The sequence below is a fragment of the Mirounga leonina genome, unplaced genomic scaffold (assembly GCF_011800145.1).
Source record: "Mirounga leonina isolate KUSES-001 unplaced genomic scaffold, KU_Mleo_1.0 Mir_175, whole genome shotgun sequence".
Taxonomy (NCBI): Eukaryota; Metazoa; Chordata; class Mammalia; order Carnivora; family Phocidae; genus Mirounga; species Mirounga leonina.
In genome coordinates this window covers 21,330,725-21,358,721 of record NW_023270453.1, presented here as the reverse complement: position 1 = coordinate 21,358,721, position 27,997 = coordinate 21,330,725, and the positions used below count along the sequence as shown (strand labels likewise).

Here is a 27,997-nt window from a genome sequence, read left to right as displayed (position 1 = left end):
TGCCAGCAGCCTGGCCTGCACCAAATCCACTTTACCCCTTTGGAGCAGACACATGAGGCACACACGTGCCCTTTCAGACAGTGCAAACCATTTATTCCGGTTTCTTCCTGCGGGACCCGGGGTCATCAGGGCACAGTGAGCCACAAGGAGCACCACAGCAAGGCACAAAGGTGAGTCCCGCATCAGGTGACACCGACTGCTGGGGGCATCCGAGCACCAGGAGGGGGCCAGGCACCGGCCAGGGGTGTGGGGACCCCCAAGGGAAAAGCAGCTCCAGTGTGTACTGAGGGGGTGCAAACTGACCGCGACGTGCGCCCTCTGGCCAGTTCCTCAGGACGTTCACAGCACACGTGGCCAGCACAGGGACAGAAACGCCCCTGGGGCATCCATGAGCAGCAGGATGGCCTTACAGTGCACGGCAGCCCTATTCCTCCGCGTCAGAGGGGAATCCCTGGGCAAGTTTCCACTAACCAGGCCAGAGGCTGGAACGGCCTCAAGTGCCCAGCTGCTGCCCTGAGGCCACCCCAGGCCAACCACCCTCCCAGGCCCCAGGAGGGTGTGCAGACAGGAACGAGGGACGGGACTTCTCAGGATGGGGCTCTCTTCCTGGAACCCCGGTCCCTCCTGCCAATATGGACGAGTGAGGGTGGTGCTGTAGGGCCCAGCGAGACTACGATGAAGGCAGGTGGCCTGGACTGCGACCCCAGTGGGGCAGAGTGAGGACCTGTGGGGACGTGCTGCGCAGGAGGGGAGAGGCCTGGGTATCCCCTCACCCACGCGCGTCCCCGCATAGGACGGGAACCCCAGGATCAGGAGTAGGGAGTCAGTGCAAACCCAGTGAAAGACCGACTTCCCAGCAGCTGGAGCCTCTCCCACATGCGCTGCCCGCCAGGCCTCTAGGCCTCACTCCGGTACCGCAGGCGGGAGAACCGGTCCCGGACAGCCTGGTCGCTGTCGGGCCCGCCCTCGGCCAGGCGAACCACCCTACCGCTCGGGACAAGGTCCCGCACCTTGTGCTTGGCCACGGAGACCATGCCAGGCGCGTCTGGGCTAGCCGGGCCCATCAGGAGGACGCAGGCAGCATGGCGGCTTGGCTCGAACAGGACCGCTATGGGAGGGACGGGCCGTCAGGGCGCTCGGGAGCAGCCAGAGCTGAGCCGACGGCAGGCGCAGCCCCAGCCCCTGGGAGGCGCACTCACCTTGGAAGGCGACGATGTTGGCAGAGAAGTTAGCCAGCTCCAGCAGGATGCCAGGCAGGCTGGGATGGAATACGTACAGGGTGTGCTGGGCGTCTCTGGGCTCCTGGAGCGAGAACCACAGTGCAGCATGAGGCTGACCCCACGTCTGCATCAGAGACACTGGTGTCCTGGGCCCAGGGGCGGGGCCGTGCTATGCTCGCCCGCTCCGGACACCCGGAGAGAGTGGCCCTGCCCAGAGCTGTGTCCACAGGGTCCTCAACGGTGCAAGCAGCTTCTACTCCCCTCCCCTAGCCTGACCCTGACCCTTCTGAGGTATGCTCCCACTGGAACTCCGCACCTGCCTTCCCCCACGTCCCCCTGCTTCTTCCCAGATCCCCATCCTCTGCCCCAAGGCACACCTCAGCCCCAGCCTCCCGTGTGGTCTGGGGTACCTCATCCCACCCACGGTCCCATGGCTTCCATTTATGTGTGCACACCCAGTCACCCAGTTAGCTCCCAGCTGCCTTGAGGCAGGGCCCAAGGCTGGCCTCTGGTCTCTGGCCCTGGCCCAGGTGTGTCCCCTTAGTCCATGCCCTGCCCGTACTGTCTGGTTGGTGCCCATCAGCTCGTAGAGGCCCCAGAAGAAGAAGGCTGAGCGGTGGTCTGCAGTTGGCAGGCTGGCAGACTGTGGATCGCCGGGGAGGCCTGGGAGAGCCTGTTTCCACAGGACAGCCCCAGTGCTGAGGTCCAGGAACAGGATCTGGGAGGGAGGGGGACAGCATGGGGGGGGGCGGTCACAGGTGGGGCTTGCACAGGCCCACGGGCCCCAGCCAGGCCAGCCCTGAAAGAGCTGAACCCCAAGGGCACCCAGGATATCTTGCCAAGGCCTCTCTTTTGCTAGCTCAGCCTTCCAGCACGGCCCCGTCTGCTGTCCCGACTAACGTCCCTCAGCTACGAACAATGGTGGGGCCTCAAAGGGGGTGCAGCCAACCTGTCTGTCAATGCCGGTTCCGTTTTCAATGACCACAGCCAAAGTGTCAGGTTTGTAGTGGCCGAGGATGGGTTTTCTGCAAGGCACAGGACAGGAGCGTTCACACAGGGCCTCTGTCGGGGGGGGGTCTCTGGGAACAGGTACACCAGCCCTCTGCTCCTTGGCCGCACCTGGATGGGGCCTGGACAGGCAGCTGAGGCCAGGGTGGACGGGGTCTCACCGGCCCCTCCGGTGCAGGGCAGCACCAGGGGACAGGCAAGAGGCCTCTGGCTGAAGCACACAGACGTCCCCCAGCCACCCGAGGCCTCCTCCCAGGGCTGCCAAGGGACAGGCTGTGGTGCCCGGCTGGCAAGCACTGTCTGGTTCCTGGAGAAAGACTCGGTACCTCAAGACCTGGGCTGCACTGAAGGTCCACCTGGGCACCAGGTCCTGCCCATCAACCAGCACACAGGCCTCTGAACTCACGAGGAGGAGGTCCTCACCAGTCTTCCCTGGAACGTTCATCAGGTAGCGGATGGCTCCCGGGCTAAGGGGAGAGAGCCAGAGGGATGTGGCAAGGATGCGGGCTGCCTGTGGGGTTCGCAGTTCGCCCCATGCTCCCTGCTTCAGTTTAGGGTAGGACCAGATGCTGGCTGTGTGCAGAGAGCCCCCCCGGCTTCATCTCAGCTGCTGTAGGCCCGCTTCCCGTGTCTGAGCCCAACGGCAGGCAGGGCTGTGGCCCTCGCCCCGCGGCCACCCCTGCAATCCCCCGTTCCGACCGACCTGTGCCACAGCAGCCTGGGGGTGGTGGCGTTCAGCACGCCCTCCCAGCGCGGGTCGCTCCTCAGTGAGCTCCCGTTCCCGGTCGCCTTCTCGTGGAGACCCTTCACAGAGCAGCCACAGAGGGAGCTCGCTGCTGGAAACCCAGAAGAGCCTCAAGACGCTGCTAGCCGGGAGGAGGCCACCCGCTAGCCCTGCTTCCGGGACACACGGTGCCCTCCCTGAGCCTCGGGCGCGACACGCTCGGGCTTTCTGAGCCTGTCAGTGATGAACTCGTGTCCTCCCTGCGGTCCCCGGCTTCCCTGAGAGGGACAGTCCCGGGAACAGAAGGCGCACATACCACAAGGGAAAAGGATGTAGTGGGCACCCGCCGGGGAGATGTGCAGGAGGGAGCCCATGGTCCCGCCCACACCAAGGCTGCCGCGGTGACCAATCTGGTGTCCAGTGCTGCCGGAGTAGAGGTAGCCGCCGACCTGTAACACAGAGAAGGGGGTCAAGACCCTCCTGGTCCGAGGAAAGAATGCGTTGAGTGTGTGGACTCAGGCATCTGCACACCCTCCCGGGGACGCGGGCAGCCCCACGCCAGCCACAGGGCCCTGTCCTCCGTGCTGCTGCGGCACCTACGGCCAAGTGCACGCTCTGCCCAGAAGCTGCCCAGGGGGAACAGAGCCGCCCCAGCGTGCCGGTCAGCAGGTGCCAGGAGCACAGGGCCCTGGGCACGTCCCCCGACAAATGGTCAGACCCACGTTGTGCCCAGGAAGTGAGAGTGGACAAGGGGCAGAGAAGAGGCATCACAGTGAGTGGGCCACGGCGACCCGGGAGGGGAGCAGCACCTCCTTCTCCTCCTGGGTGAGAACCAACAGGTCTGGGGCCCCGTCAGCATCGACATCGGGCAGCTGGAGTAAAGAGCTCAGGACAGAAGCGTTCCTTCCAAAGCTGCTGGGGTGGCTCCACAGGGTTTCGCCTAAAACCAAGCACAACGTCACCAAGTGCTGGCTTCAAATCCCCTTCCGCTGCTGGCTAGCAATGGCACAGTGCCCACAGTGAGAAATGGAAGTGCCCGCCAGCAGGAGGCCAGAGGCCAGCGCCGAGTGCGCACCACTGGGCATCCAAGTCATCACACGCCAGAGCGTCAGATGTGTCGCTTCTGGAACCACAAAGCTCCACCTTCCTGTTTTGCTTCTCCTGTGTCTTCTCATGTTTGGCTCTAGAACATCTTAGGGCCAACACTGACCCTCCCACCCGGATGGACAGGGCCTGACGCTTCCCAAGCCCCTCAGGCCCCCTGACTATTGCTGAAGTCACAGGTGGACCCTCGGCCTCCAGGGAGGCCCCGGCTGAGTCCTGCACACAGAGGTGGAGAAGGAAGGGGCATGCTTATGGCTGGACCCACGAACAGAGGCCCTGACAGAACAGCTTCTTTTTTCCCCAGGTACGATCTCATCCACACCCTTTTTAAGAGTATTTCCTCTCGTGAAATATTTCCAGCCTTCTCTTTGTTTTCCTCTATCCCCTAAACCCACGACTGGTAAGGGAAATGCTACTCCTCAGCACACCCAGCGTCTAGGCACAGAATTCCTTAAGCCGCCAGTGGGATCTGGGGGCTAACCACGGCCTGTTACATGGAGGCCCAGACACGAGAGCCCGTGCATCCAGAGCCCTGACAGGCCCTCCCCCGGGGGCTCAACCAGACGCTGGCCCGGGTACTGCAGCTGCCACTGAGCTCCCATCTCTGCTGGCCCCACAAGCACAAAGGAGCCGGGAGGTGACAAGACAGGGTGGAGTGGGACTGCGAGGAGGCGGCACCCCTCCCTCCTACCCCTGGAACCTTCTTCCCCATCTTGTGGGCTGGGGCGAGAACCCAGGCTGAACCTCCTCAGAGTTCCCTGGTGTGGAACCTCCTGTGCGGAGCCGCCTACCTGTGAACAAGTCCACAGCAACGAAGGAACCGGGTCTGCCCACGAGGATGCAGGCAGAGGTCGACCTGCCGCCCTGCAGCTGTGGGACGGAGCACTGCACAAGGGCCCCGTCCTGGGCTGCGGGCCTCTCCCAGAGCACGCTGCCGTTGGCCCCAGACACGGCGGCCACAAAGGTACAGGGGGAGGAAAAGCCTGGCGGGGAGAGACCCAACTCTGTGGGGCACGTCAGCCCCTCTTCCCCACACCCTGCTCCCGGGCCCAGCCCTGACCGCTGGCCCCGCAGGAACCCTACTGCTGGCCCCATGGGGTCAGGAGCTGCGCGGGGGCCAGGGTGCTGGGACCACAGCCCACACCCTGTCTGTTTCTAGGCCTCCTGGGAAGGAAGGGCAACGTTCCAGTTTCCCGAAATTCCACCAACTGCTTCCCCCAAAGACGGCAGAAGGAGAGGACCCCTCCACCCACAGGAAGTTCCTCCTTTTTCAGGTAAAAGCAAAATCACCTTCGTCGGTGCAGGATAGGTTGAAATTGTTGCTGCCATTGGTATTTTTATAAAGAAAGAGAACATCTTGGATCCTGTCCCTGTTTATGTCTTCTGTAGCCAGAAAGTCATAGGTGACTGAAAAAGAAAATCACAGACTGTAGTCCTGGGGCCCCGCCAGGCTTAAAGGCCTGGTCAAGCCCGACACCACCTACTTTTGTGCTCCCTGTGGGTCAGCACCAGTTAGCACCTGCTAGCGTGAGGCCGCACCCAGAGCAGTGGCGTGCAAACGCATGCTCGCACACCTTCTCTTCAGGAAGGAGTCCCTCCCTGCCTGTCTGGGTCCAGGAGTCTGCACTCCCACACTCGTAAGGGTTGACTTCTCCCTTTCATTCAAGGACTCAAATGATACACTGCAAGTGTTAACACAAAAACGAACTAAGGGGCGCCTGGGTGGCTCAGTCGGTTAAGCGTCCGACTCTTGATTTCTGCTCAGGTCATGATCTCAGGATCGTGGGATCGAGCCCCGCGTGGGGCTCTGGGCTCAGCATAGAGTCTGCTTGTCCCTCTTCCTCTGCTCCTCCTCTATCTCTAAAATAGATAAATAAAATCTTTAAAAAACAAAACAAAAAGAACTCAAAATGGATCAAAGACCTAAACTTAAGAGCTTCCTAGAAGAAAATATAGAGAAAAATCTTCATGACGTTGGATTTGGTAATGATTTCTTGGATGTGACACCAAAGGCAAGGCAACAAAAGAAAAAACTGACACACTGGAGTCAAAATTTAAAGCCTTTGTGCATCAAAGGACACTGTCAAGAGAGTGAAGAGACACCCCACAGAGTGGGAGAGAATGTCTGCAGATCAGGTATCTGACAAGGGACTGATACCCAGTATCAGCCTACCCCTCCAGCACAAAGACAACCCAAGGCAAAAGCAGGCAAAGGACTTGGAGATGCTCAACATCACCAGCAATTAGGGAAATGCCAATCAAAACGGTAATGAGACATGACCTCATGCTCTTTCACCCAAAATAACTGGAAGAAGGGACTTGGTCCCTATACAGCCGGTTCAAGGCGTCATTCCCAGCTGCCAAAACGTGGAAACAAGCCAAGTATCCATTGACAGAAGAATGGATAACCAGAGTGCAGTCCACATACAATAATTATTCACCCGTAAAGAGGAAGAAGATTCGGATGCCCACGACAGCATGGATGAACCCGGAGGGCGTTGCACTCAGTGGAATTGGCCGGACACAGAAGGGCAAGTCTTATATGACTCCACTTCTGCGGAGGCCCCTGGAATAGGCAGACTCAGAGGCCAAGAGGCTCAGGAGGAGGGAGAGAGGAGTCGGTGTTTGCTGGCTACCCTTTCTGTTGAGATGATGAAAAGGGGCAGAGGTGACGGTTACATGGTGTTATCGATGTCCCAACGCCAGTGAGTTACACTCTCTAAATGTACATGTCTATTTCACTACGATTTAAAAAATAAATCAAACGCCAGTCTCAGGACTTCCAGATTCATGGAGGGAAGAGCTTGGCAAATCCTCTCCTTTGAAACAACAATATAATGAGACAAATTGCCAAAAGCAACCGTATCAGGACTCTGGAAACAGACACAAGGCATGCCACAAATCAAGAGGTGCCTCCTGAGAAAAACCAAGCCATGGGTCAGGACAGTCAGCGTCCACCATCCTACTTATGGTTCCTGCTGACCTCGCCCTCCGCGGCTGGGCATCAGACGGGTCAGCTTCCCCGCCAGAGGGGGACAACGTGATTTGCAGCCAGATGTCCAGGGCTACGGTGCTCTCCCCGGCAGCGAAGACCAGCTCTGAAGCCAGACACAGGCTGGGATACAGGGCGGAGCCGACAACAGTCAGGAGGACCAGTCAAAAAGTGAATGGAGCCAGGACAAACAGAAACTAAAAGAATTTGCGATCACCAGACCAGCCCTACAAGAAATATTGAAAGGAGTCCTCTAAGTGAAGGGAGAGCCCAAAAGTAACATAGACCAGAAAGGAACAGAGATAATATACAGTAACAGTCATCTCACAGGCAATACAATGGCACTAAATTCATATCTCTGAATAGTCACCCTGCATGTAAATGGGCTAAATGCCCCCAATCAAAAGACATGGGGTATCAGATTGGATAAGAAACAAAAAGTGAATGGAGAGATCCAGAAAATGAGATCTGGAAATGAGACTCTAGGTCCCCACATATCCCCGGCAGCCCGAGGCTGCAGGAACCACAGGGAGGAAGCCTGTTCAGCCCCAGAAAGAACCGGGGACTTGCTGTAACCGACAGACTTGTCTCCCGAGCGAGTGGCCAGACTCAAAGATCCACGCCACATGACTTCCTTTACGTGACGTGTCCACAAAAGGCAAGACTGTAGGCAGAAGGCAGCTGGTGGCTATCTGGGCTGGGGATCGGGGACAATGGAAATCTAAAACTGGACCGGGCCAACAGGTGCACAGCTGCTCCATAAATGGACGAAAAATCATCGAATTGTACACTTAAAACAAGCGAACACTTTGACATATAGATTACACTTCAATAAAAGCTGCAAAAAAGAAACACAGAAACATACATTATTCCTGTCTCTCAAAATTAAGTGTCAAATTCTGAATAAAACTGACGGCGAGGCTTAAACGAGAAATTCCCTTCACTGCACAAGAGACGCCCGCCGGCGTTCACAGCCGCTTGTGCTCGCTGTGGGCGCTCCCACCCTAACAAGGAAGCGAAGTGTCCAGAGAAAGCCTGACTCGGTGGCTTTGCATAGAGGCCAAGAATCCAGACCACCGCCTTCATGGGGGGAAAGGGATTTGCTCAAGTCCAGCTCAGCCGACCGCAATGGCCGCAGAGCACTTGAGGAAACCAATTACAAAACCTGCAGTTTTCATAGCTCCCCACAGCCTTCCTTCTATCTCTTCTTCCAGCTGCTCTGTGTTATTAATTTTTTTAAATTCCAAAACCTAACCCAAGGGGCCCCTTTCCTTTATCGGCACAACCCATCCTTCCTAATACGGAGAGCAGGCCACCGTGCTCCCGTTTTTCCTGAGAGGCTGCCCGGCAGCTCGCCGAAGTCCCAAGACCGTGGACGCACCATCGGCAGCCACTCAGGGCTGATTCTCAGTCACCCACCACCCTAGACTCGGGGACATGATGCCACCCCCACCCCGGGGACAGGGGTTTGGGGCATACCTGCTGCATTGTAGTCGATCCTCCACACCCCCTGGGACACAGGCCGGTCTGGACACGGGATGATGAAGGAAACCACGAACACTACAAAAAGGCAGACAAACAGTGAAAGAAAAAATGCCACCGTGCGGCATCGGGAGAGGTGAGGCTGCCAAGGCGAGCCTTTCAAGCTATCCTCCGTTTTTGCTTGGTTTCCCAGATTCTCCTGCAGTTTCTTGTCTTCATTCTTCAAGGGGTGGATTTCCGCTTCTAGGTCCTTGCTGTCCATCATCACGTGCACATGCCAGAGCTGGTCACTGCGTCAATAAAACAGGGACAGTCACACAGCTGCCCTTCCAGCCTTCCAGCCGTGCTCAGTCTCCCAGACCGGGTGCAGCCATGACTGTGCCCATCAGCCCAAGAAGGAAAAGCTAAATGAATGTTTACGGTGTCTTGGATGCCACCCAAGAAGGTCCTTTTGATGGCAAACTGCTCCTGTGGAACCGGCAGGCAGGGGATATTTCCACCCTTAACACCCCAGTGTCTCCAGCCTGCTAAGGCGGGGGCAAGCCGAGGGAGTGCTGGGCAGCGCTGGGGCCGTGGCGGGTCATCAAGCCACGCATTAAACATTAACTAAGCTGCCTTGGCACAGTCTGGGCACGCCTGAGCCACTGTCCCCCAGCCTGAAGCACAGACAGGCAGGGGGCCCAGGCGCGAATGTGGTGAAACCAACACCCTCACACGGGGACCCCCCCCCCGGAGGATCATGGGTCCCTGGGGAAAAGTGTCAAAAGTGAAGGCGGGTTCTGGTGTCCCAGCCTTGCCCCACGCTCACTGTGTGAAATGAGGCAAACCACTGCACGTGACCATGCCCCATTTCCTGACTTGTAAAAGGAAATCAGAATCTATTTTAGAAGGCTGCTTAAAGGATTAAATTTGTAAATTCACATAAAGCACTTATAACAGCACCTGACATACATTAAGCACTCGAACGCTAGCGGATTGTTACTAATGATGAGTTAAGACGCGCTGGACGTCCATGGAGGAGGAAGTGGACAGCGGGAGGACGGGTCCCAGTGTGAGTGCCGCCGGGAGCCCTGCCTCCTGCTGGCTGGACGTGGGTGATGTGCTGAGCCAACCTGGAGGCACCAGCTTGGAAAATGAGGCAGGGAACGCTTCTGAAGATGGCCAAGCCACAGGACGGAAGCACCTGGACCCTCCCTGGCAGCTGGAAACCACCATCCATCCTTGGGTTCTTTATTAGATGAGAAAGACAGGACTGTCTACCTGGTGTAAGGCAAGTTACCTGTCATCCAGGTCCTTTTGAAACACCCAAGCCAGTGTCCTAATGAACACAAATTCTATCGAGAGAATGGAAGGGACTACATGGGTCTGCGTGAGTTATGATCCTTGTCTGCCCAAAAAAGAAAGTCAACAGTTCATGACTCAAATGGGGACATGCCTGAGACCAGATGGAGGCGAAAACCAGAGGACATGGCCGGTGGCTCAGAGTGGCCCGTCTAAGGACAGGTTAAGGAAGATGGAAGGAGACAAGAGACTGCTATTTTTTTTTTTTATGAACTTTTTAGTTTCTGTCTTTAACTATTTTTCTCTAATTATTTTTTTTAAAGATTTTATTTATTTATTTGACAGAGAGAGACACAACGAGAGAGGGAACACAAGCGGGGGTGGGGGGGTGGGAGAGGGAGAAGCAGGCTTCCCGCAGAGCAGGGAAGCCCGATGCGGGGCTGGATCCCAGGACCCCAGGATCATGACCTGAGCCGAAGGCAGACGCTTAACGACTGAGCCACCCAGGCGCCCCTCTCTAATTATTTAATTAAAATAATCCACTTAAAGGGCGCCTGGGTGGCTCATTTGGTTAAGCGACTGCCTTCGGCTCAGGTCGTGATCCTGGAGTCCCAGGATCGGGTCCCGCATGGGGCTCCCTGCTCCGCAGGGAGCCTGCTTCTCCCTCTGACCCTCCCCCCTCTCATGTGCTCTCTCTCATTCTCTCTCTCTCAAATAAATAAATAAAATCTTAAAAAAAAAAATAAATAATTCACTTAAAAACCTGTGTGTAGCCTCCTGGATGGCTCAGTTAGTTGAGCATCTAGCTCTTGATTTTGGCCCAGGTCACGATCTCAGGGTCGTGAGATCGAGCCGTGCTGGGCAGGGAGCCTGCTTGTGATTCTCTCTCCGCCTCCCCCTCTGCCCCTCCCCCCCAAACCCTCAAAACCTGTGTGTATACCTCCATTAGGGTAGCTTTCATTAAAATAAAAAAGTGAAAGATGACGAGTGCAGGTAAGAATGTGGAGCAACTGGGACCCTGTGCACTGCTGGTGGGAATATAACCGGGGTCAGAGTAACAGAGTCACCCTGTGACCCAGCAACTCCTCTTCCAGGTTTACGCCCGAGGACACTGCAAACAGACTCACGTAAAAACCTGTAAACAAACGTTCTTGGCTTCCTTATTTGTAAGACGTGGATACACACAATGGAACAGTACTTGGCCCTAAAAAGGCATAACGCATGACGCCTGCTACGGCAGGGATGAACCTTGGGAACAGCCGTGCTCGGTGAGACACCCGGACAGAAAGACGCCATCTACGTGAAAGGGTCACAACAGGCAAATGCATAGCCACAGGCAGTGGTGGCTGCCGGGGCGTGGGGGTGATGAAAATGGCGGCACTGCGGACGGATTAATGTCGCCAACGGTAACTTTTAGGTGTATTTTACCACAATTTTTTTTTTTTAAGATTTTATTTATTTATTTGAGAGAGAGAATGAGAGACAGCACAAGAGGGAAGCGGGTCAGAGGGAGAAGCAGACCCCCCGCCGAGCAGGGAGCCCGACGTGGGACTCGATCCCTGGACTCCAGGATCATGACCTGAGCCGAAGGCAGTCGCTTAACCAACTGAGCCACCCAGGCGCCCCTGTATTTTACCACAATTTAAAAAGAAACCCAAATGCATCTGTGTGCATTCTCACTCGTGCTGACTCATGAGTGTGGAGGTCTGGGAAGTCGGAAAAGGCATGCCCGTCCAAGGTAATGAGTTGGACACGGGAGGATCAAACAATGACTCATGAGCAGGGGCCTCATTAAACCCGAGCACCTGATGTGGGGTGGGGAGGTGGGGCGAGGGTGTCTGGAGGAGTAAGTAGGGAAAGAGCCGCAGCAGAGCCTGGGGTCAGGCTGGGCCAGCAGGAAAGCTGCTTATTCAGCAGGTCTAGACGCTATGTCCCCAAGGAGCGGACGTCTGATGTATTTAGAACACGTACATCCCTTTGGCAAAGGAAAGAAAACTGAGCGAGAAATCGGAATGCTAAAATTCTTGACTTTAAAAGCTCTGTCTTTAGGGGTGCCTGGGTGGCTCACTCAGTTGGGGTCCGACTCTTGGTTTCAGCTCAGGTTGTGGGATCGAGCCCCGCATTGGGCTCCTCGCTCAACAGGGACTCTGCTTGAGATTCTCTCTCCCTTCCCTCTGCCTTCCTTGCACACGCTCGCGCTCTAAGATAAATAAATAAATAAAATCTTTATAAAAAAAAAACCTCTATCTTTAAATTTCTCTTACTTCAGAGCTTTAAAACACTGGGCAGGAAACTCAAGGTGTCTGAGCTGTAACTGCCCTCATCTGTCAAAAGCACGGCGTCCACCAGGGGACAGTGGGAAGGCACCCTAAGACTGTCTATGCAAGAACAAGGGGCTCCGTTCAAAGTGACCCCACTACTCATACCCAGCCTGTGGTCCTCGTTTTCCCAGACCCACCTGGTGGAAGGAGCACAAGGGGGAGAGCTCAATACTAGCTCTCTCTCCCTCTCTCTCTAAATCTAGTAAATCTGTTTACTTGAGAGAGAGAGCGCACAAGCTGGGGCAGAAGGAGAGGGAGAAGCAGGCTTCCCGGCTGAGCAGGGAGCCCGATGCAGGGGATGCAGGGCTCAATCCCAGGACCCCGGACCATGACCTGAGCCGAAGGCAGACGCTTCACCGACTGAGCCACCCAGGTGCCCCAATAAAGTAATATTTAAATAGCAGCCTTCTCTGCTGTTGTTTTAAAAATGTAGCCAATTGACCATTTTGATCTTTTTTTGTTTTTTAAGTAATCTGTGCCCAACGTAGGGCTCAAACTCAGGACCCCGAGGCCAAGAGTTGCACGGCCACCGACTGAGCACCCAGCGCCCCAAAACACATGGCATCTTTAAGCAAGTGCATTGAAAGGTCTGTTACACGCAGAACTAGTTCGATAACCATTTGTGATCGATCATAAGTCATGATTGATCATGACTGAGGGAAGTGCATGGTATGAGTTACAAAATCACAGAGAGAACATTCTGTCGAGCTCCAGAACCTATATATACTTTGGGGCCCTAAGAGCTGATAGTTTTATTTGTAACTTTGCAAACTGCTATTTATGTATGAAACAAAGTAGGAAAACATACGGAGAAGGGGTTATGTTTACAGAGGACTGCTTAAATGTGTGACTTTTCCTCAATGTAAACATTTTTAGTGCCTACTTAAGGACGTCAAGTCAAGGAGTACAATTCCACTGTTGTGCATGTTGTCAAAGACAAAAATAAAACCAATTTGGTGCCTTAAAAAAAGAGAAAGATTATTAGCACCAAAATAAAAGAACCCTAAATATACGTCCAGATGGTCTAAGCGAAAACCCGAGTAGACTTTGAAGCTGGGTTTGGGAGCAAGCTCTACCACCTGTTTTGTGGCTTTCCACAGACTTGTTAATAGAAGCGTGATTTCCTTTGCGTGGTTGTGGGTGTTTCGTGCGTCTCGTGCAGGTGTTGGGAAGGTTGTAGGCAATGTCCGCAGTGCGCCGGGCTCTGTGTGCCTCCCTCTGTCTCTGTCACTCCTTTCTCGGTTTTCGTCTTCGTCACCACCAGCTGGTGCCGCTTCTACTTTCTCTAGACCCTAGGAGACCCGACTCATCTCACTCACCTCCTCTTTCCTGTTAAAGGACCTGCTTTGGGCCTAGGGCCTAGAGCTGCCCCAGGGGCCAAGGGTCTGTGCTTGACATTCTGAGAAGCAGCATAGACTCTTGGCATGAAGATTCCTCGACAGCCTTCCAGTGAGGCCTTGTGACCTCCCACCCCCCAGGAATAGCCTCTATAAGGGGGCTTCACAGAGCCGTTCCTACACCACTGACAGTTTACAAGATAATTTAGGTGGTACGTAAATGAACATTTTTATTTCGGTAGTTACGTATACATATTTTAAAGATGTATTTATTTATCTGAGAGAGAGGGAAAGTGTGTGTGCACATGCACAGGGGGTGGGGGGCAGAGGGAGAGAGAAGCTCAAGCTGACTGAGCACAGAGCACGGAGCCCGACATGATCCCACGACCCCGAGCTCATGACCTGAGCTGAAACCAAGAGTCAGATGGTTAATCCACTGAGCCACCCAGGTGCCCTTGTCACATACATAGTTTTCACAGACGTCTTTCCATTTATGGTTAAGTGATTATCGTCTTAGATATACAGTTTCCTTTGCTGTCGGTTCTCAAATTACTGCTATCTAGAAGTGGCAAAGATCACCCCGAGAGGTCTGGTCCTGCCCTCCGTCCAGTTTCCCCTGCGGTCACAGCACAACTACGGCACGGTGTCAGACTCCGAAAGCAACACAGGTGCAGTGTTTTAGCCCGTGTGTGGACTCGTGTGTGCCAACATATGCAACTGCTCCCCTGTGCTCTCTCCCTAGGGCACACCCACCAGCTCCTCCCCAGCATCTCTGACCCCTGCCAATCTCAAAGCTCCGTTTCTAACATTTTATCATTTTGAGAATGTTATGTAAATAGAATTGCAGCGCAAGAACTTTGAAATTGGCTTTTTTCCACCCAGCATAATGCCCCTGAGGTCCAGCCACCGTTGCTCTGTTACTTTTTATTACTGAGCAGTACTTCCTGGTACGGAGGGACCATGGTTTGTTTAACCACTCACACACCGAAGGATAGCGGGTTGTTACCAGTTTTTGGCTATTTTAAATAATGACTGTGGGGGCGCCTGGCTGGCAAAGTTGGTAGTGTGCGCGATTCTTCATCTCGGGGTCATGAGTTCAAGCCCAAAGTTGGGTGCAGAGGTTCCTTAAAACAAAAGGTCTTAAATAAAGTCATTGTGAAAGTCACATGCAGATTTCTGTAGGGACATAGGTTTTCACTTCCCTGGGATAAATGCCCAGCAGTGTAGCTGCTGAATTAATTGTATGGCAATCACTGTCTAGTCTTTAAAGAAACTGTAGCTCTGTTGTTTGTTGCACACATATTTAGGATTGCTGTGACCCTTTTATCATCACACAATGTTCCACTCTGTCCCTAGTTCTTTTCTTGCTCTGAAGTCTGCTCTATCTGATATTCATATAGTTATTCTTCTTTTGATTAAAGTTTGCATGGTTTATCTTTGTCCATCTTTTTACTTCCAATCCATCTGTATCATTAAATATATAGAGAGCATTATATACACGTATATATCTATAGATAGATAGATAGATAGATATTTATCTAAGTAATCTCTACACACAACACGGGGCTCGAACTCATGACCCTGAGATCCAGAGTCACATGCTCTTGTGAGCCAGCAGGGCGCCCCATGTGTCATTATATTTGAAGTAGGTTTCTTTTAGACAGCATATGGGTCATTTTTTTCCTATAAATCCACTCTGCCAATCTGTCTTTTACCTTCAGGTCATTTACTTTTAAGGAAATTATTGATGTCAGGCCTTTAACTTGCCTTTTTGTTCTGCTGGTTCCCTGTTTTTTGTGTCTTGGTTTTCTCTTTCCTGACTTCCTATGGTTACCTGACGTTATTTAGAATTCTAGTTTCATTTGGCTGTAGCATTTTGTATAGATTTTTGAGTGGCTGCTCTGGGCATCACATTAGATACACCTAACTTATCACAGTGACTGGTGTCAGCCTTTTACTGGCTCAGATGGAGGCAGAAACCTTAGGTCCCTTAGTCTACCTGCCGCTGGACAGGTCTTTCCGCTATAGACACTGAGACCCATGTCAACGAAACGCATCCTACATCAACCACTGAACAGGACTCGAAACTCAGGAGAAGTATTTACTCAGAGTTTCACTTTTTCTGTTTTTTCTTCCTGACATTCCAAGACCCCTTCTTCTCCCATTTCCTTTCTGTTTCAAGAACTTATTTCAGTGATTCTTTTAGAGTAGATCTGGGGCAACAAAATTTTTTCTTTCTTTAAGATTTTATTTATTTATTTGACAGAGACAGAGACAGAGAGAGAGGGAACACAAGCAGGGGGAGGGGGAAAGGGAGAAGCAGGCTTCCCGCCGAGCAGGGAGCCCAATGCGGGGCTCGATCCCAGGACCCTGAGATCATGACCTGAACCGAAGGCAGATGCTTAACGACTGAGCCACCCAAGGGCCCCTGGGGCAACAAATTAATTGTCCTTCACGTGATGATGTCTAGGTTTCTCCATCATTCCTGCAGAATGCTAACACCAGGTGCAGGATCCAGGGTTTGAGCAGGTTTTCAGCACCTCCTCTGGTCTTTTCCAGCGAGAAATCTGCTGTCATTGGAATGGTTCTTCCCCGTTTGTGAAGATGCCAATTTCTCTCTTGATGCTTTTAAATTTCTTTCTTTGTCTTTAGTTTTCAGGAGCTTCATTGTCTGGGGTTTGCTCAGCTTTGAACCTGTAAGTTTATGTCTTTTACCAAATTAGGGATATCTTCAGTCATTACTGCAGTTTCCTAGAGTAGTAGCACCTGTGAGAGTCCCAGCCCAGGCCACGGGGATGGGGGCTCAGATGCTGGGCTTGGGCCAAACTCCAACTGTGCCGTGTCCTCTATTTCTGTCCCTGGCTGCCCCAGGATGTTCTTTTAAGGTGTTTTTAACTAGAAGAAATGAGGAGCACCTGCATGGCTCAGTCGGTTGAGCGACCAACTCTTGATTTTGGCTCAGGTCATGATCTCAGGGTCCTGGGATTGAGCCCCACGTCAGGCTCCGTGAGGGGCTTGGAGCCTGCTTGGGACGCTCTCTCTCTCCCCTGCTCCTCCCCCTGCTCATGTGCACCCTCTCTCTCGCTCAAAAAAAAAAAAAAAAAAAAAAAAAAGTAAATCTTAAAAAAAAAGATAGATTCTCTCTCTCCCTTTCCCTATGCCCCTCTCCCCCACCCTGCTTGCGCTCTTCTCTCCCTCTCAAATAAATAAATAAAGGAGTTGATTAAAGAAAAGTACTAAATGAAATGATTTTTAAAAAAAGATTTTATTTACTTATTTGACAGAGAGAGAGAGAGAGAGAGCGCGCTCAAGCAGCCGAGAGGCAGAGGAAGAGGGAGAAGCAGGCTCCCCACCGAGCAGGGAGCCCGACATGAGACTTGAATCCCAGGACCCCAGGATCATGACCTGAGCCGAAGCCAGATGCTTCACCAACTGAGCCACCCAGGCGCCCCAGTGAAATTTTATAGGTATTCTGCAAATATGGCTGAAGTCCCGAGTGGTATATGAGTGAAGTCTGGAGGGACTGCTCTCTACAGCCTGCAGATGGTGGAGCAGAGAAGCTGGAAGACCTCCCATTGTTGCCCGGTCCCAACTGAGATCTGCTCTCCCAGAACCATCCCCCGATCCAGATTCTGTGCTCTGTAAGACCTCATCCCGTTTTCAACATGGAGTCTTCCAAGTGTCTAAAGAGCACCAGGGAAGAAGCCACACCAGGTGATTTTCACCTGCGACACGGTGCTGCTCACGTGAATGGACAGAGCCTTCAGTGGCCCTGAAAAGCCTAATCCTAACGCTTTCCCCGTTGCTAAGTCTGCCTAGAACGTCCTTCCCTTTCAAACCCCATCCATCCCTTAAGGCCCTCAGCAAATGTGAAGTCTTTCTGATTTTTCTAACCAAATGTGACCCAAAGCCAGTGAACATTTCTGGCTATTTGGGGCTGAGGGGTGGGGACATCACAATTGAGGAACATTGACTTCTCACCTAATCTAAGTCATGAGGAAGGGCAAAGTCCAGGGGAGTGGCTGGGCCTGGAGGTTCACCCCCTTATCTGGGGCACCTTGGCCATATTACCTACCTAGCCTGTCTGTCTGCCTAGTTCTTGCTCGCCCAAGAGATCTTAGCAGAATTAGGTAGAAAGGGATTTTGTTGGAAAGAGACTGGACAGTATCCAGATTGATGGATGAGGACATGGGTGGACATCCAGAGATGGTAGGAGGCCAAGACCACAGTGAGACCATGGCCCTAGGAGGAACCCACCTGAGACGAGGCTCCTGGGCCCTGGACACTGCCTCACCTCCCACGGCCTCTCACCATGGGCTCCTCCCAAGACAGGCCAGGCAGCCCTCAAACTGCCGGGTCTGCAACAACCCTGTATTCTCAGGTGGGGCTTTCCAGATGCGGCCGGTACCCCTTCACTCCCCCATACCTTCACCCCGTGCCCCAGAGAAATCTGGAGAAGGCAGCAGACACCCAGCACAAAGTCCTACAGGAAAAGAGAGCAAGCCCTATCCCGAAGGAAAAACTTATTTTAAACGTAGAGAAATACCATGAAAATGTTAACATCTGGGCTTCCTAGTCCAGCTGGTGGAGCCACCTAGATTCCTGGAGACATTACGTTACACTGTGAGCAACTCCAAAGGCCACAGTCCTCACCTCGGGCGACGTCTGACCTCACAGGAGTATTTTTATATTGGGGTCAATAATAAACAATTCTTCCTTGTGACATCTTTGAAAATTCAAAGGTAAGGCTTCGTATGGTAGGGGAGGTGTAGGACCAGGGCCAGCGCAGAGGAGATGTGAGCCCCTACGGTGGCCACAGAAAGAACTGCGCCTCCTTGGGAGGGGGTTCACGTGCCCAGAGACGGGACCCAGGACATTGTGACCCTGATGCTTGAGGACTAGAGGCTGAACCCAAAGGCCGACTTCCAGCTCCGGCCCCATCTCTATAAGAGCAAGTTGTCCCTGAGTGTTTCTGGATGAATCACCGGCTGACTTCAATTACTCTTAACAATTTCTTCTTCTTTATTTAATCATTAACAGGGTTCCAAGACTTTGTCCCAGTGAAATTAAAGATGCTTTATAATAACAAACAGATGAAAGACACTGTGATCCTCCTCCAGAGGTTTCCATTCTTGGAAGGGACAGCACATTACATCCAGCAGCTCTCTCTAGAATCCCGAGCTGAGCTGGGTCTCTGGGGTGGGTGCAGGAACTGGGGGTCAGTAAGGGATGGGGGCAGAGAGGAAGCGGCGGCCTGGGAGTCCTTTGTCCTGACGGTCAGTTCTGTATCTGATCTATCCGGGCTGCACAAATACCTCCTTGTGATAAAATCTCATCCAAGGAGACCCACGTACAAATGAGTGCGAGTAGTAACTGGTGAGGTGGAAGAGAGTGAAGCCTAGCAGCCAGGCTGATGTTTGTGCCGAGGTCAATTTCCTACTTCTGATAATGTGGACAGTTATGTAAGACATCTGAACGGCACGAGGACAGCTCCTCACAATTTCTGTAACATCTCTAGAGTCTATAATTAGTTCAAGATAAACAGTTAAAAAAAACGAAAAGAAAAAAGGAAAACCTGTGCAAGAGGGTGGGGCTCGGAGCTTCCCACAAGCTAAGAGGAAGGACCAGCTTCCCCACGGGCGGCCCTGGGTGAGGCCGCCCCACTACCTTAGTAGGAAGCTCTTCTGTTCCAAAGGCAGGGAACTCTGTGTGCTTCGTTTTGTTTGTTTTTGGCAGAATATCAACAACAATGGAGTTCTGTGGTAACTTGAAGGCATCTGCAAGAACAGCCAAACCCCTGACAGGCTACAATTCTCTATTTCAAAATAATGACCAGCTTTCTGAAGACTACGCCTAGCAATCATCTCCCTTCCCACTGTGGAAAAGAAAGATGCTTGCAGTTCTTCAGCATGACCGGCTTATAATGATACTGCAAAACACCCAGAGCACAAAGCAAATGCCAGAGTTTACGTGGGATCAGGGAGTCCAAGGACACCACGAAAATGTAAATGCCCAAAGGGGTGGGAGTTTGCCCTGCTCAACAGCCTCTACTCTCTGCCCCCGAGGGCTTGGAAAAGGTGTGGGCGCTCTGGAGTATTAAACTGACCGGAAACGTCCTCTTGGGGCCCCAGGTAAGGCTCTCCCGGAACTCTAAGCCCAGCCACCCGAAACCTTGGCACCACAGCCAAGGCTTTTTCTTAAAAAACAGAAGCCAGGGGCGCCTGGGTGGCTCAGTCGGTGAAGCGTCTGCCTTCGGCTCAGGATCCCAGGTCCTGGGATCGAGTCCCGCGTGGGGCTCCCTGATCAGTGGGGAGCCTGCTTCTCCCTCTCCCTCTGCCTGGCCCTCCCCCCTGCTTGTGCTCCCGCTCTCTCTCTCTCTCTCAAATAAATAAAATCTTAAAACAAAAACAGAACCTAAAACAAGCCAATAACCCAGTTTCCTCAATCCTATTGTTAACCTAATAGGACATACGAGTGGGAGCCCAGAGCCAGTACTTTTTTTCACTTTCCCATGACTTACTTGGGTTTCTCGGGGCTCTTTCTGGTGCAGAACAAGAAAACTTTCCAAGGAAAGAACACAAGTCTTTCCAGATGAAGTCTACCCCGACTGGACTCCCCGCCCGGCTTTTTCAGCTTCGGCTTACTACATACCTGAACACTTCTCACACAGCAAAGTGCTTTCAGCCCCCTGCTACCTGGCAGGGAAACCGCAGGGTGAACACGGTGATCTTGGGGGGTCTGGGAATAGGAAACAAAATCATCCTCTGCTGGAAACGGAGGAGCTTCCTGACTCCCCAGGGCCTGTTCTGAGGAGCAGGGTCGGAGGAGGGCTCTCAGCACATCGGGACGCAGGGCTGGGTAGGGCCCGCACGTCAACGCTGCAGCGCGCCGGGGACAGCACCGGAACTGCCCACTTAGGGACAAACCTCTCCCCTCCTGGCGAAGAGGCTGGGCCGCTGTGCGGCGCCCTGCTCACAACCCAAGTGAGAGACGTGGCGCCAAGGGCCAACCCCATCTGCCAAGAGGCTGAAAAACAAAGCGCCCAAGATTTCTCCCCAAACTAAATCTGTACGTCTATGAACTGCTGGGTTTTTTTCCCCACTTTTGTTTCAAATTGTAACCTCTGTTGTTAAATTCCCCATAAAGAGGGAATAAGAGAAACTTAAAAGGTATTTTGCATCTAATAGCACAAGGAAACGTCTGCAAACCGTAAAGCTGGAACAAACCACATCCCCGACATCGAGTGTGTTTATGTATTAGTCCTCATCTGCTAGCGTAGGAAAGACTCAGAGCCGCGGGCCTGTGGGCTTTAAATATGCACACCCACGTAACAGAGGCTTCTGCAAGCCCCACCTGGGAACGCGATGTTCACCTCTGTGTCAGCGACATGAAATGTGAGAAGCAGGAGAGGAGTCCTAGGGGACTAGCAACATGTGTTAACACCTGTCAATAAGCCCAAAAGGAAGACAATCCACATTTGTGTTCGTGGCATTAACACTTTCCAGCTACCAAAATGGAATTAAGAGCTTTTTATCGAACATAAAAGCTGTTACGATATAAAAGGTGAAGAAAAGATAATACAGGAAAAAGGCCTTGAGGTAAAGAGACTCGCATCCAGTATCCTTTTTGGTCGGTTCTAACAAGCTGGTGGTCGCCAGGACAGAAAACAGACACCAAGTCACAGGATTCTGCGACAGTCATTAACTGGGATTTTCTATCAATTCTGAGTTATCAGTGGTAAAACTAAAAGTCCACTTTTTAACTTAATGTCAAATAAAAAGCAAAGAAACGAAGAGAAATGTCACAGATGAGAAAGAAAATGCCTGAAAAGATGTGACCCTAAGGGCACCTAGAGAGACAGGAGCCAATGGCCCGTGGGCCTGGTTCCCCCCCAGATTACTCTCCTGGCTCCCAGCTACCGTGGGTATGTCTGCTCCCGGCCACCGCAGCTGCCACACCTGTCCTCCCCGGAAGGCGGGCTGTTGGGACAGCGACCAGGTGGCAACTCCAATCAGGGGGAAGGATAAAATCAGTTCAGGCAGGTCATCAACATTTCAGGGGGCAGGCGTATCTGCAGAAGCTGCACCTCCAGTTTCTCCAAAGGCTCTTTCTCTAATTATGGTTTGCTGAGTCAGAGAGAACAGAACATTTAAATTAGAAAAGTCTCACTCTAATTGTTAATGGATTAAGAAAGTATAAAAATATCTGTGGCAAGGACAGAAAGAAAACTGGCAGGACAAGTAACTGGCAACTCTACAGAAGTAGGGGGTCTACTTTTTTAAACTAAAATTTGATTTCTTTTCCTTTTTTTTTTTAAAGAAAAAATCACTGCAGGGTACTTTAATAAGAAATCCCCTGCTAACTTTTAAAATTTGAATTTTACAGCATTCTTTTTTTTTTTTTTTTTAAGATTTTATTTATTTGACAGAGAGAGCGAGAGAGCACAAGCAGGGGGAACAGTAGAGGGAAAGGGAGAAGCAGGCTCCCCGCCAAGCAGGGAGCCCAATGCGGGGCTCGATCCCAGGACCCTGAGGTCATGACCTGAGCCGAAGGCAGACGCTCAACCATCTGAGCCACCCAGGAGCCCCTACAGCATTCTTTTAAGGGAATTTTCAGACCACGCACCATCGTCTTCTGTGCTTCGGGGCCACCTTTCCAGACTTCAGGGTCTGTGATCGCTAATTGATCTTTTTTTTTTTTTTAAAGATTTTATTTATTTATTTGACAGAGAGAGACACAGCAAGAGAGGGAACACAAGCAGGGGGAGTGGGAGAGGGAGAAGCAGGCTTCCCGCGGGGCAGGGAGCCCGATGCGGGGCTCAATCCCAGGACCCTGGGACCATGACCTGAGCTGAAGGCAGACACTTAACGACTGAGCCGCCCAGGCGCCCCTCGCTAATCGATCTTACAGCAAGTACGCTCCATGGCTCGTCCCTACAGCTGGTTGTTATGCATACAAGCGGTTTAAGAACGTCTCCTACACTAGGAGGCCAGGAGCGGCCCAAGTATTCTGACAGCGGTCCAACACGGGGTATGAGAGGCACCCACAGTATCCCAGCAGGCAGCACTGAATTTTTGGCGGAGCAAAGTGGAAGCCAGACAATGACATCTATAGTGTTCTGTTGCTTACAGATGAACAACTATTTCCTCTCTTCACCAAAAAAACATCTGAAGACAAAGAACAGGCCCGACATCATCTTTCAGACGAGAACAAATTGGAAGGTCCTGGTTCCTGGATAAAGGCACGTGCAGTCAGCGCTCACCAGCCTGCCCGAGGATGGTTCCCGGTACCTCCCAAGTGTCAGTCAAGGATGAACATCCATCTGCACTTCAGACAGGTAACTATTACACAGAATAACTTCATAGTTTGTTCAGAAAATAGCACAGAGTAGCCTTTTCCTTGAATTCTAAGGCAGATTTTATCTCCTTTGACTGCTACACTGGTGTTACTTCTTGTCTTTTTTTTTTTTTTTGACAGAGAGAGACACAGCGAGAGAGGGAACACAAGCAGGCGGAATGAGAGGGAGAAGCAGGCCTCCCGCAGAGCAGAGAGCCCGATGCGGGGCTTGATCCCAGGACCCCGGGACCATGACCTGAGCTGAAGGCAGACGCTTAACCGACTGAGCCACCCAGGCGCCCCTTTAAAGATTTATTTGAGAGACAGAGAATGAGAGAGAGAGAGCACAAGAGTGGAGAGGGTCAGAGGGAGAAGCAGACTCCCTGCTGAGCAGGGAGCCTGGACGCGGGGCTCGATCCCAGGACCCCGGGATCATGACCTGATCCGAAGGCGGACGCTCCACGACTGAGCCACCCAGGCGCCCCACTTCTTGTCTTTACACTAAGGGAAGGGGGCGTGTGGGGGGGAAGCAAAAGCCCTTAAAAAGATAAAGTGTAACTCTTACTCCATCACTTTTTTTTTTTTTAAGATTTTTATTTATTTATTCATGAGAGACAGAGAGAGAGAGGCAGAGGGAGAAGCAGGCTCCCAAGGAGCAGAGAGCCCGATGCGGGACTCGATCCCAGGACTCTGGGATCATGACCTGAGCCGAAGGCAGACGCTCAACCATCTGAGCCACCCAGGCGCCCACTCCATCACTTTTGACCAACTCTGCAAGACCAGTAGGTCTTAACTTTACTTACTTTTTATCATTATTTTTTTTAAAACCTTTTGTCATGTCAATGTTTGATTATTCATAAGAGCAGGGCAACCCTCTCGGATCCCCTCCCTCCTCAGGAGCTTACCTTGCTTTGCTGCCCAGCAAAACAATAAGAAAATAAAACATATTTGTAAGAGTAGAGCCCCACAGCCCATGTGCCCATCAGCCAGGTCCAACAGTTACCAACACATGTGGATGGAGCGCTTGTCCCCTACAGCCCACCTCTGATCTTTCTGAACTGGACACTTGAGAGGCCTGTGGCTGGATCTGCCTTGTCTCTGCTGGTGTTCACTTAGGAATCAGCACTCTCCTTCTCCTTCTTCCTTTTTTTTGACATCACATCCAAACAAGCTAAGCTCCATTATAAATTTTATAAAGGAAGAGTGTGAACGAAATTCATTAAGTTTATAAAGACCAGTTGTGAGTGAGATTAGAGTAGGTTTTGAAACATCCAACAAACCCTATGGATGCCAACGTATTTCCGTCTGCAATTCAGTTCCACTGCTTTAGGTGCTGTTCTGACAACTTCTCACCTGGGTTTCTGGAGCCCTCTCCAACTTTCTTTCCTCGATGCTGCAAGAGACATCCTTCTAAAATATCTCCTGAAAATGCCATTCCCCTGCTTTGAACTGCTGAATGACTCCTCAGGACTTTAGAACAAAGCTAGGACAGCTCTTCAGTCCGCCACCTCTGGTGTTACCTCTCTCCAAATCCTACATCCAGGATCTGTTCTCCAGTCACAGTGCTGATCTTCTGTGCACACTGTTCGTCTGCCCTTCTTCCTCTAGTAACCCCCGTGTGCCTTCAAAGCCCACTCTACTTGATCTTGCCATGCACACTGCTCAGTCCTCACTGAGCCACTGGTGAGACCCACCCCCAGACCGGGAAGGGCCTGAGGGCCTACACTTGTTTTTATTGCCTTTGTTTTCCCAGGACAAAGCATAGTGCCTGGCATAAAATAAACACATTCACATGTCTGAATAAATTTCCAAATCTTGCTCTGCTCTGCTCATGTTCTTTTCTTGGAAGGGTAATTATTAATGGATTTATTAACCATTGCTTTGAAATCTACAGCTTGACCAAGGAGTTGACTTTTAAAACCTGATTTTAAATAATGGTATTAAGTCACTTGTAGGGGTCACTTTGACTGCCTGACATCCATTCTCTCTAGTAACAGCACCTTAATTTCCCTCGGGGAAATCTACTTTCCCACATGCTCAATGCAGTTCTGGTGGGACTGACGCATCCCCACTTTGGGGAGGGCTCCCTACCCGGGTCTAGCTAACTGATTAGAGCCCAGATGAATATCAGGCCAGAGTTCACCTGCAATTATAGGGAATAGGCACTCTTTTCCCACAGGAGTGATAAGTGGAATGGTGGTTTTAAAATACGTTCACAAACTCTTTGGTGTGACTCCCTTAAAAGGTGAAGTCTTTTGTACTTAATAATGCTGACAAATAGAATATGGCAGAAGTCACAGAATCAGAATTCCTGAGCTAGGCCACAAAAAGCACTGTGGCTTCCATCCGCCCCGCCCCCCCTCCCTGATCACTGACTCTGAGGGAAGACCACCACCACGTGAGGACGCAGGCCCTATGGAAAGGCCCACCAGGCAAGGAAATAAGGACTCCTGCCAACAGCAAGGAACTGAGGCCTCCAGTCTTTGGCCATGTGAGTGGGTCATCTAGAATCAGACCCAAGAGTCCTGGTCCAGGCTTCAGATGACCACAGCACCAGCCAATGTTTTGGTTGCAACCATATGAGTCTCTGAACCACAATCACCTCACTAAGCTACTCCTGAATTCCTGACGGACAGAAACGGAGATAATAAATGTTTGGGGCACCTGGGTGACTCAGTTGGTTAAGCATCCAACGCTTGATTTTGGCTCAGGTCATGATCTCAGGGTTGTGAGATCAAGCCCTGTGTTGGGCTCCATGCTGGGTGTAGAGCCTGCTTGGGACTCTTTCTCTCTCCCTTTGCCCCTTCCCACCTCTAAAAAACAAACAAATAAATAAATAATAAATGTAGGATGTTTTACTCCATTACTTCTTTTTTTTTTTAAGATTTTATTTATTTATTTGTCAAGAAAGAGAGCACAAGCAAGGGAGAGCGGCAAGCAGAGGGAGAGGCAGGCTTCCTGCTGAGCAAGGCGCCCGATGCGGGACTCTATCCCACAACCCCAGAATCATAACCTGAGCCGAAGGCAGATGCTTAACCGACTGAGCCACCCAGGGGCTCCAATCCATTAATTTTTATGTTGATTTTTATGCGGCAGCAAATAACTAAATAAGTAAGTAGGATGGAGGCAGGAACCTAAGAAAAAAGCCAACACAGAAACAGGGCAAAGAGGAGGTATGTGAAAGGATGGGGGACCAAGAAGACCTCCCCCACACACCATTACCAAGTCCTGATGACCTAATTTAAGCCATTGGCCCCTCCTATTCTTGGTCCTCTGAACTTTCCCATATGAAAGCCCGTAGAATGCCACCATAGGTTGAGCTAGTTTTAATGGATTCTCAACACTTGAAACCAAAAGCACTCCAATCAGTGCAACAAGGTCCAGAGAGCTGGTAAAATGTGCAAATAAATGTCCACTTGATACTTGGATCATTTCCATCTCATCCTTCCCTGCTCTGTACTTTGTCTTTAGCATGCTCTCTTTCTCTCTCTATATATACATATTTAAAGATTTTATTTATTTATTTGACAGAGAGAGAACACAAGCAGGGGGAGCAGGAGAGGGAGAAGTAGGCTCCCCGCGGAGCAGGGAGCCCGATGTGGGGCTCGATCCCAGGACCCTGCGACCATGACCTGAGCCCGAGGCAGACGCAGAATGGACTGAGCCACCCAGGTGCACCCCGCATGCTCTGTATTTTGCTTATTATCCATATCCTTCCACAGAAATGGAGCTCCTTGAGGACAGGAATCCTGTTTTGTTGAGTGCTACAGTCTCAGCACCTAGAACCATGCCTCGCACCCAGCAGACACTCAGTGTCTCTAACTGCCTGCTCCCTGAGAAACTGCAAGGAAGTGGTGCAATCTGGTGGCGGCACCAGAAAGACATTCCCAGCCGGTACCGGGAGAGGAGCCTATCACACAAGCTCCTTAGCTGAAATCCCACGGTTTCCAAGAGAACCCGAAAGTAACTGCAGTTGCCTCCTCTGATAGCTTAGGCTGCTCAAGGTCAGGCTCTCAGTCAGATCACTGCCAATCAATTTGTAGGGGAGCAAGGAACTCTCTGAGAGCGACCTTGCCTTTTTCCCTGTCGAAGTCTGCCTGTCTTGTTCAGTAAGGCAGGCTACGTCTGTGCGAGCGATGTCCCCCCTACACGAGTACACGTCAGCTGACCTTCGGGGTACTTTGCGAGTTCACTGTCCGGACGACAGAGAGAGGAGGACGGAGGCCGTCTCTGCACATCGGCTTCCGTGGTCCTACATTTTGCATCGCCCGCGGGCAAGCGGTGCAGCACCCTCAAGAGCACCGCGAGTATAGACTGGCTTACCTACTGTGCCGCCGACGTGGGGCGGGAAGCTTCCTACCGGGAGTAAATCCGGTCTTTGGGGCAGCTGGGGCTGGCGCGGACCGCCTCCGGGAATCGGACCTGCCGACCCGCTGGGGCTGGAGGGCTGGCGGAGCGGGCTGGCCGCGGCCGCTGCGGCAGCCTGTCCGCCCACGCCGCTGCACGGACACGCGTGGACCCGCCGCTGGGCGAGGCGGGCGACACCGTGGGCGGGGTCTCGCTGGCTGGCAGTCTCCCCGCGCCCGGATCGCCCAGGCGAAGAGGAGCTTTCGCGAGCGAAGAGGTGGGGCCCCGCGCGAGCCCCGCCGCGAGCACGCGCGAGGAGGACGAGGCCGCGCTCACTCTCGGGCCGCCGCCGCGCTCCTCGGCCCCGCCCCCGAGCGTCACTTCCGGCCGACCGGAGCCGAGGCGGAAGCGCGCCAACCGAGCGGGGTCCTTGCGGCGGGAGGTGGTTGCTGAGCGGTGCGGCTGGCGGGGTGGCGGCACCTGCGGAGGCGGCGGCTCTGGGGTCGCGCGTCGCGCCGGCTCGCGTGGGGGTCTGGCGCCGCGGCCCTTTGAGGTGGCACCTCCTGCGGCCTTATTGCGCTTCCCCGGGCTGGCGCACCCTTCCACGCGGTTTGCTGGCCGTGGCCTTTCCCCTGCAGCGCCGCTTCTGGCCGCGGGTCGGTCTTTCTGTGGCGTGGTTTGCCTCTCTCCGCTTGTTGCGTTGCGCTATGCTCAGGGTACCGTCTTTACCCGTGGTGTGTGCGGTAAATATCGCCGTTCGGGGTGCCTTTGACGAACGCAAGTCTCCGTTTTAGTATAGAAAAATAAATCAGTCTTTTACGGGTAGTCCTTTTGTGCCCTGTTTG

At 52.5% G+C, this 27,997-nt stretch overlaps 1 protein-coding gene across 2 annotated transcripts; it reads right to left on the bottom strand.

Annotated features, from left to right (window-relative positions):
• Window positions 1-76: 76 nt before the first annotated feature.
• On the bottom strand, window positions 77-27,508 carry FAM234A (family with sequence similarity 234 member A). 2 transcript variants are annotated; one of them, XM_035021792.1, is made up of 12 exons: window positions 27,129-27,508; window positions 8,528-8,820; window positions 5,347-5,463; window positions 4,848-5,039; window positions 3,762-3,892; window positions 3,269-3,401; window positions 2,932-3,064; window positions 2,555-2,695; window positions 2,170-2,245; window positions 1,783-1,938; window positions 1,200-1,302; window positions 77-1,108 (listed from the first exon to the last, which is right to left on the bottom strand). In XM_035021792.1, exons 2-12 carry the CDS (start codon window positions 8,793-8,795, stop codon window positions 897-899), a joined length of 1,662 nt encoding a protein of 553 aa, XP_034877683.1. In that variant the 5' UTR covers window positions 8,796-8,820; window positions 27,129-27,508; the 3' UTR covers window positions 77-896. The 2 variants fall into 2 exon arrangements, with proteins under 2 accessions (XP_034877683.1, XP_034877684.1); XM_035021793.1 differs by having other exon boundaries at window positions 2,932-3,061.
• Window positions 27,509-27,997: the final 489 nt, after the last annotated feature.

Excerpts from the sequence above, each read along its gene's own strand:
- FAM234A (XM_035021792.1), bottom strand. The coding sequence starts at position 8,795 with ATGATGGACAGCAAGGACCTAGAAGCGGAAATCCACCCCTTGAAGAAT. Across the intron at positions 3,065-3,268 it reads CTACATCCTTTTCCCTTGTG|CAGCGAGCTCCCTCTGTGGC; the intron begins GTATGTGCGCCT and ends CTGGGTTTCCAG. Across the intron at positions 2,246-2,554 it reads AGTGCAGCCCAGGTCTTGAG|AAAACCCATCCTCGGCCACT; the intron begins GTACCGAGTCTT and ends TGTGCCTTGCAG.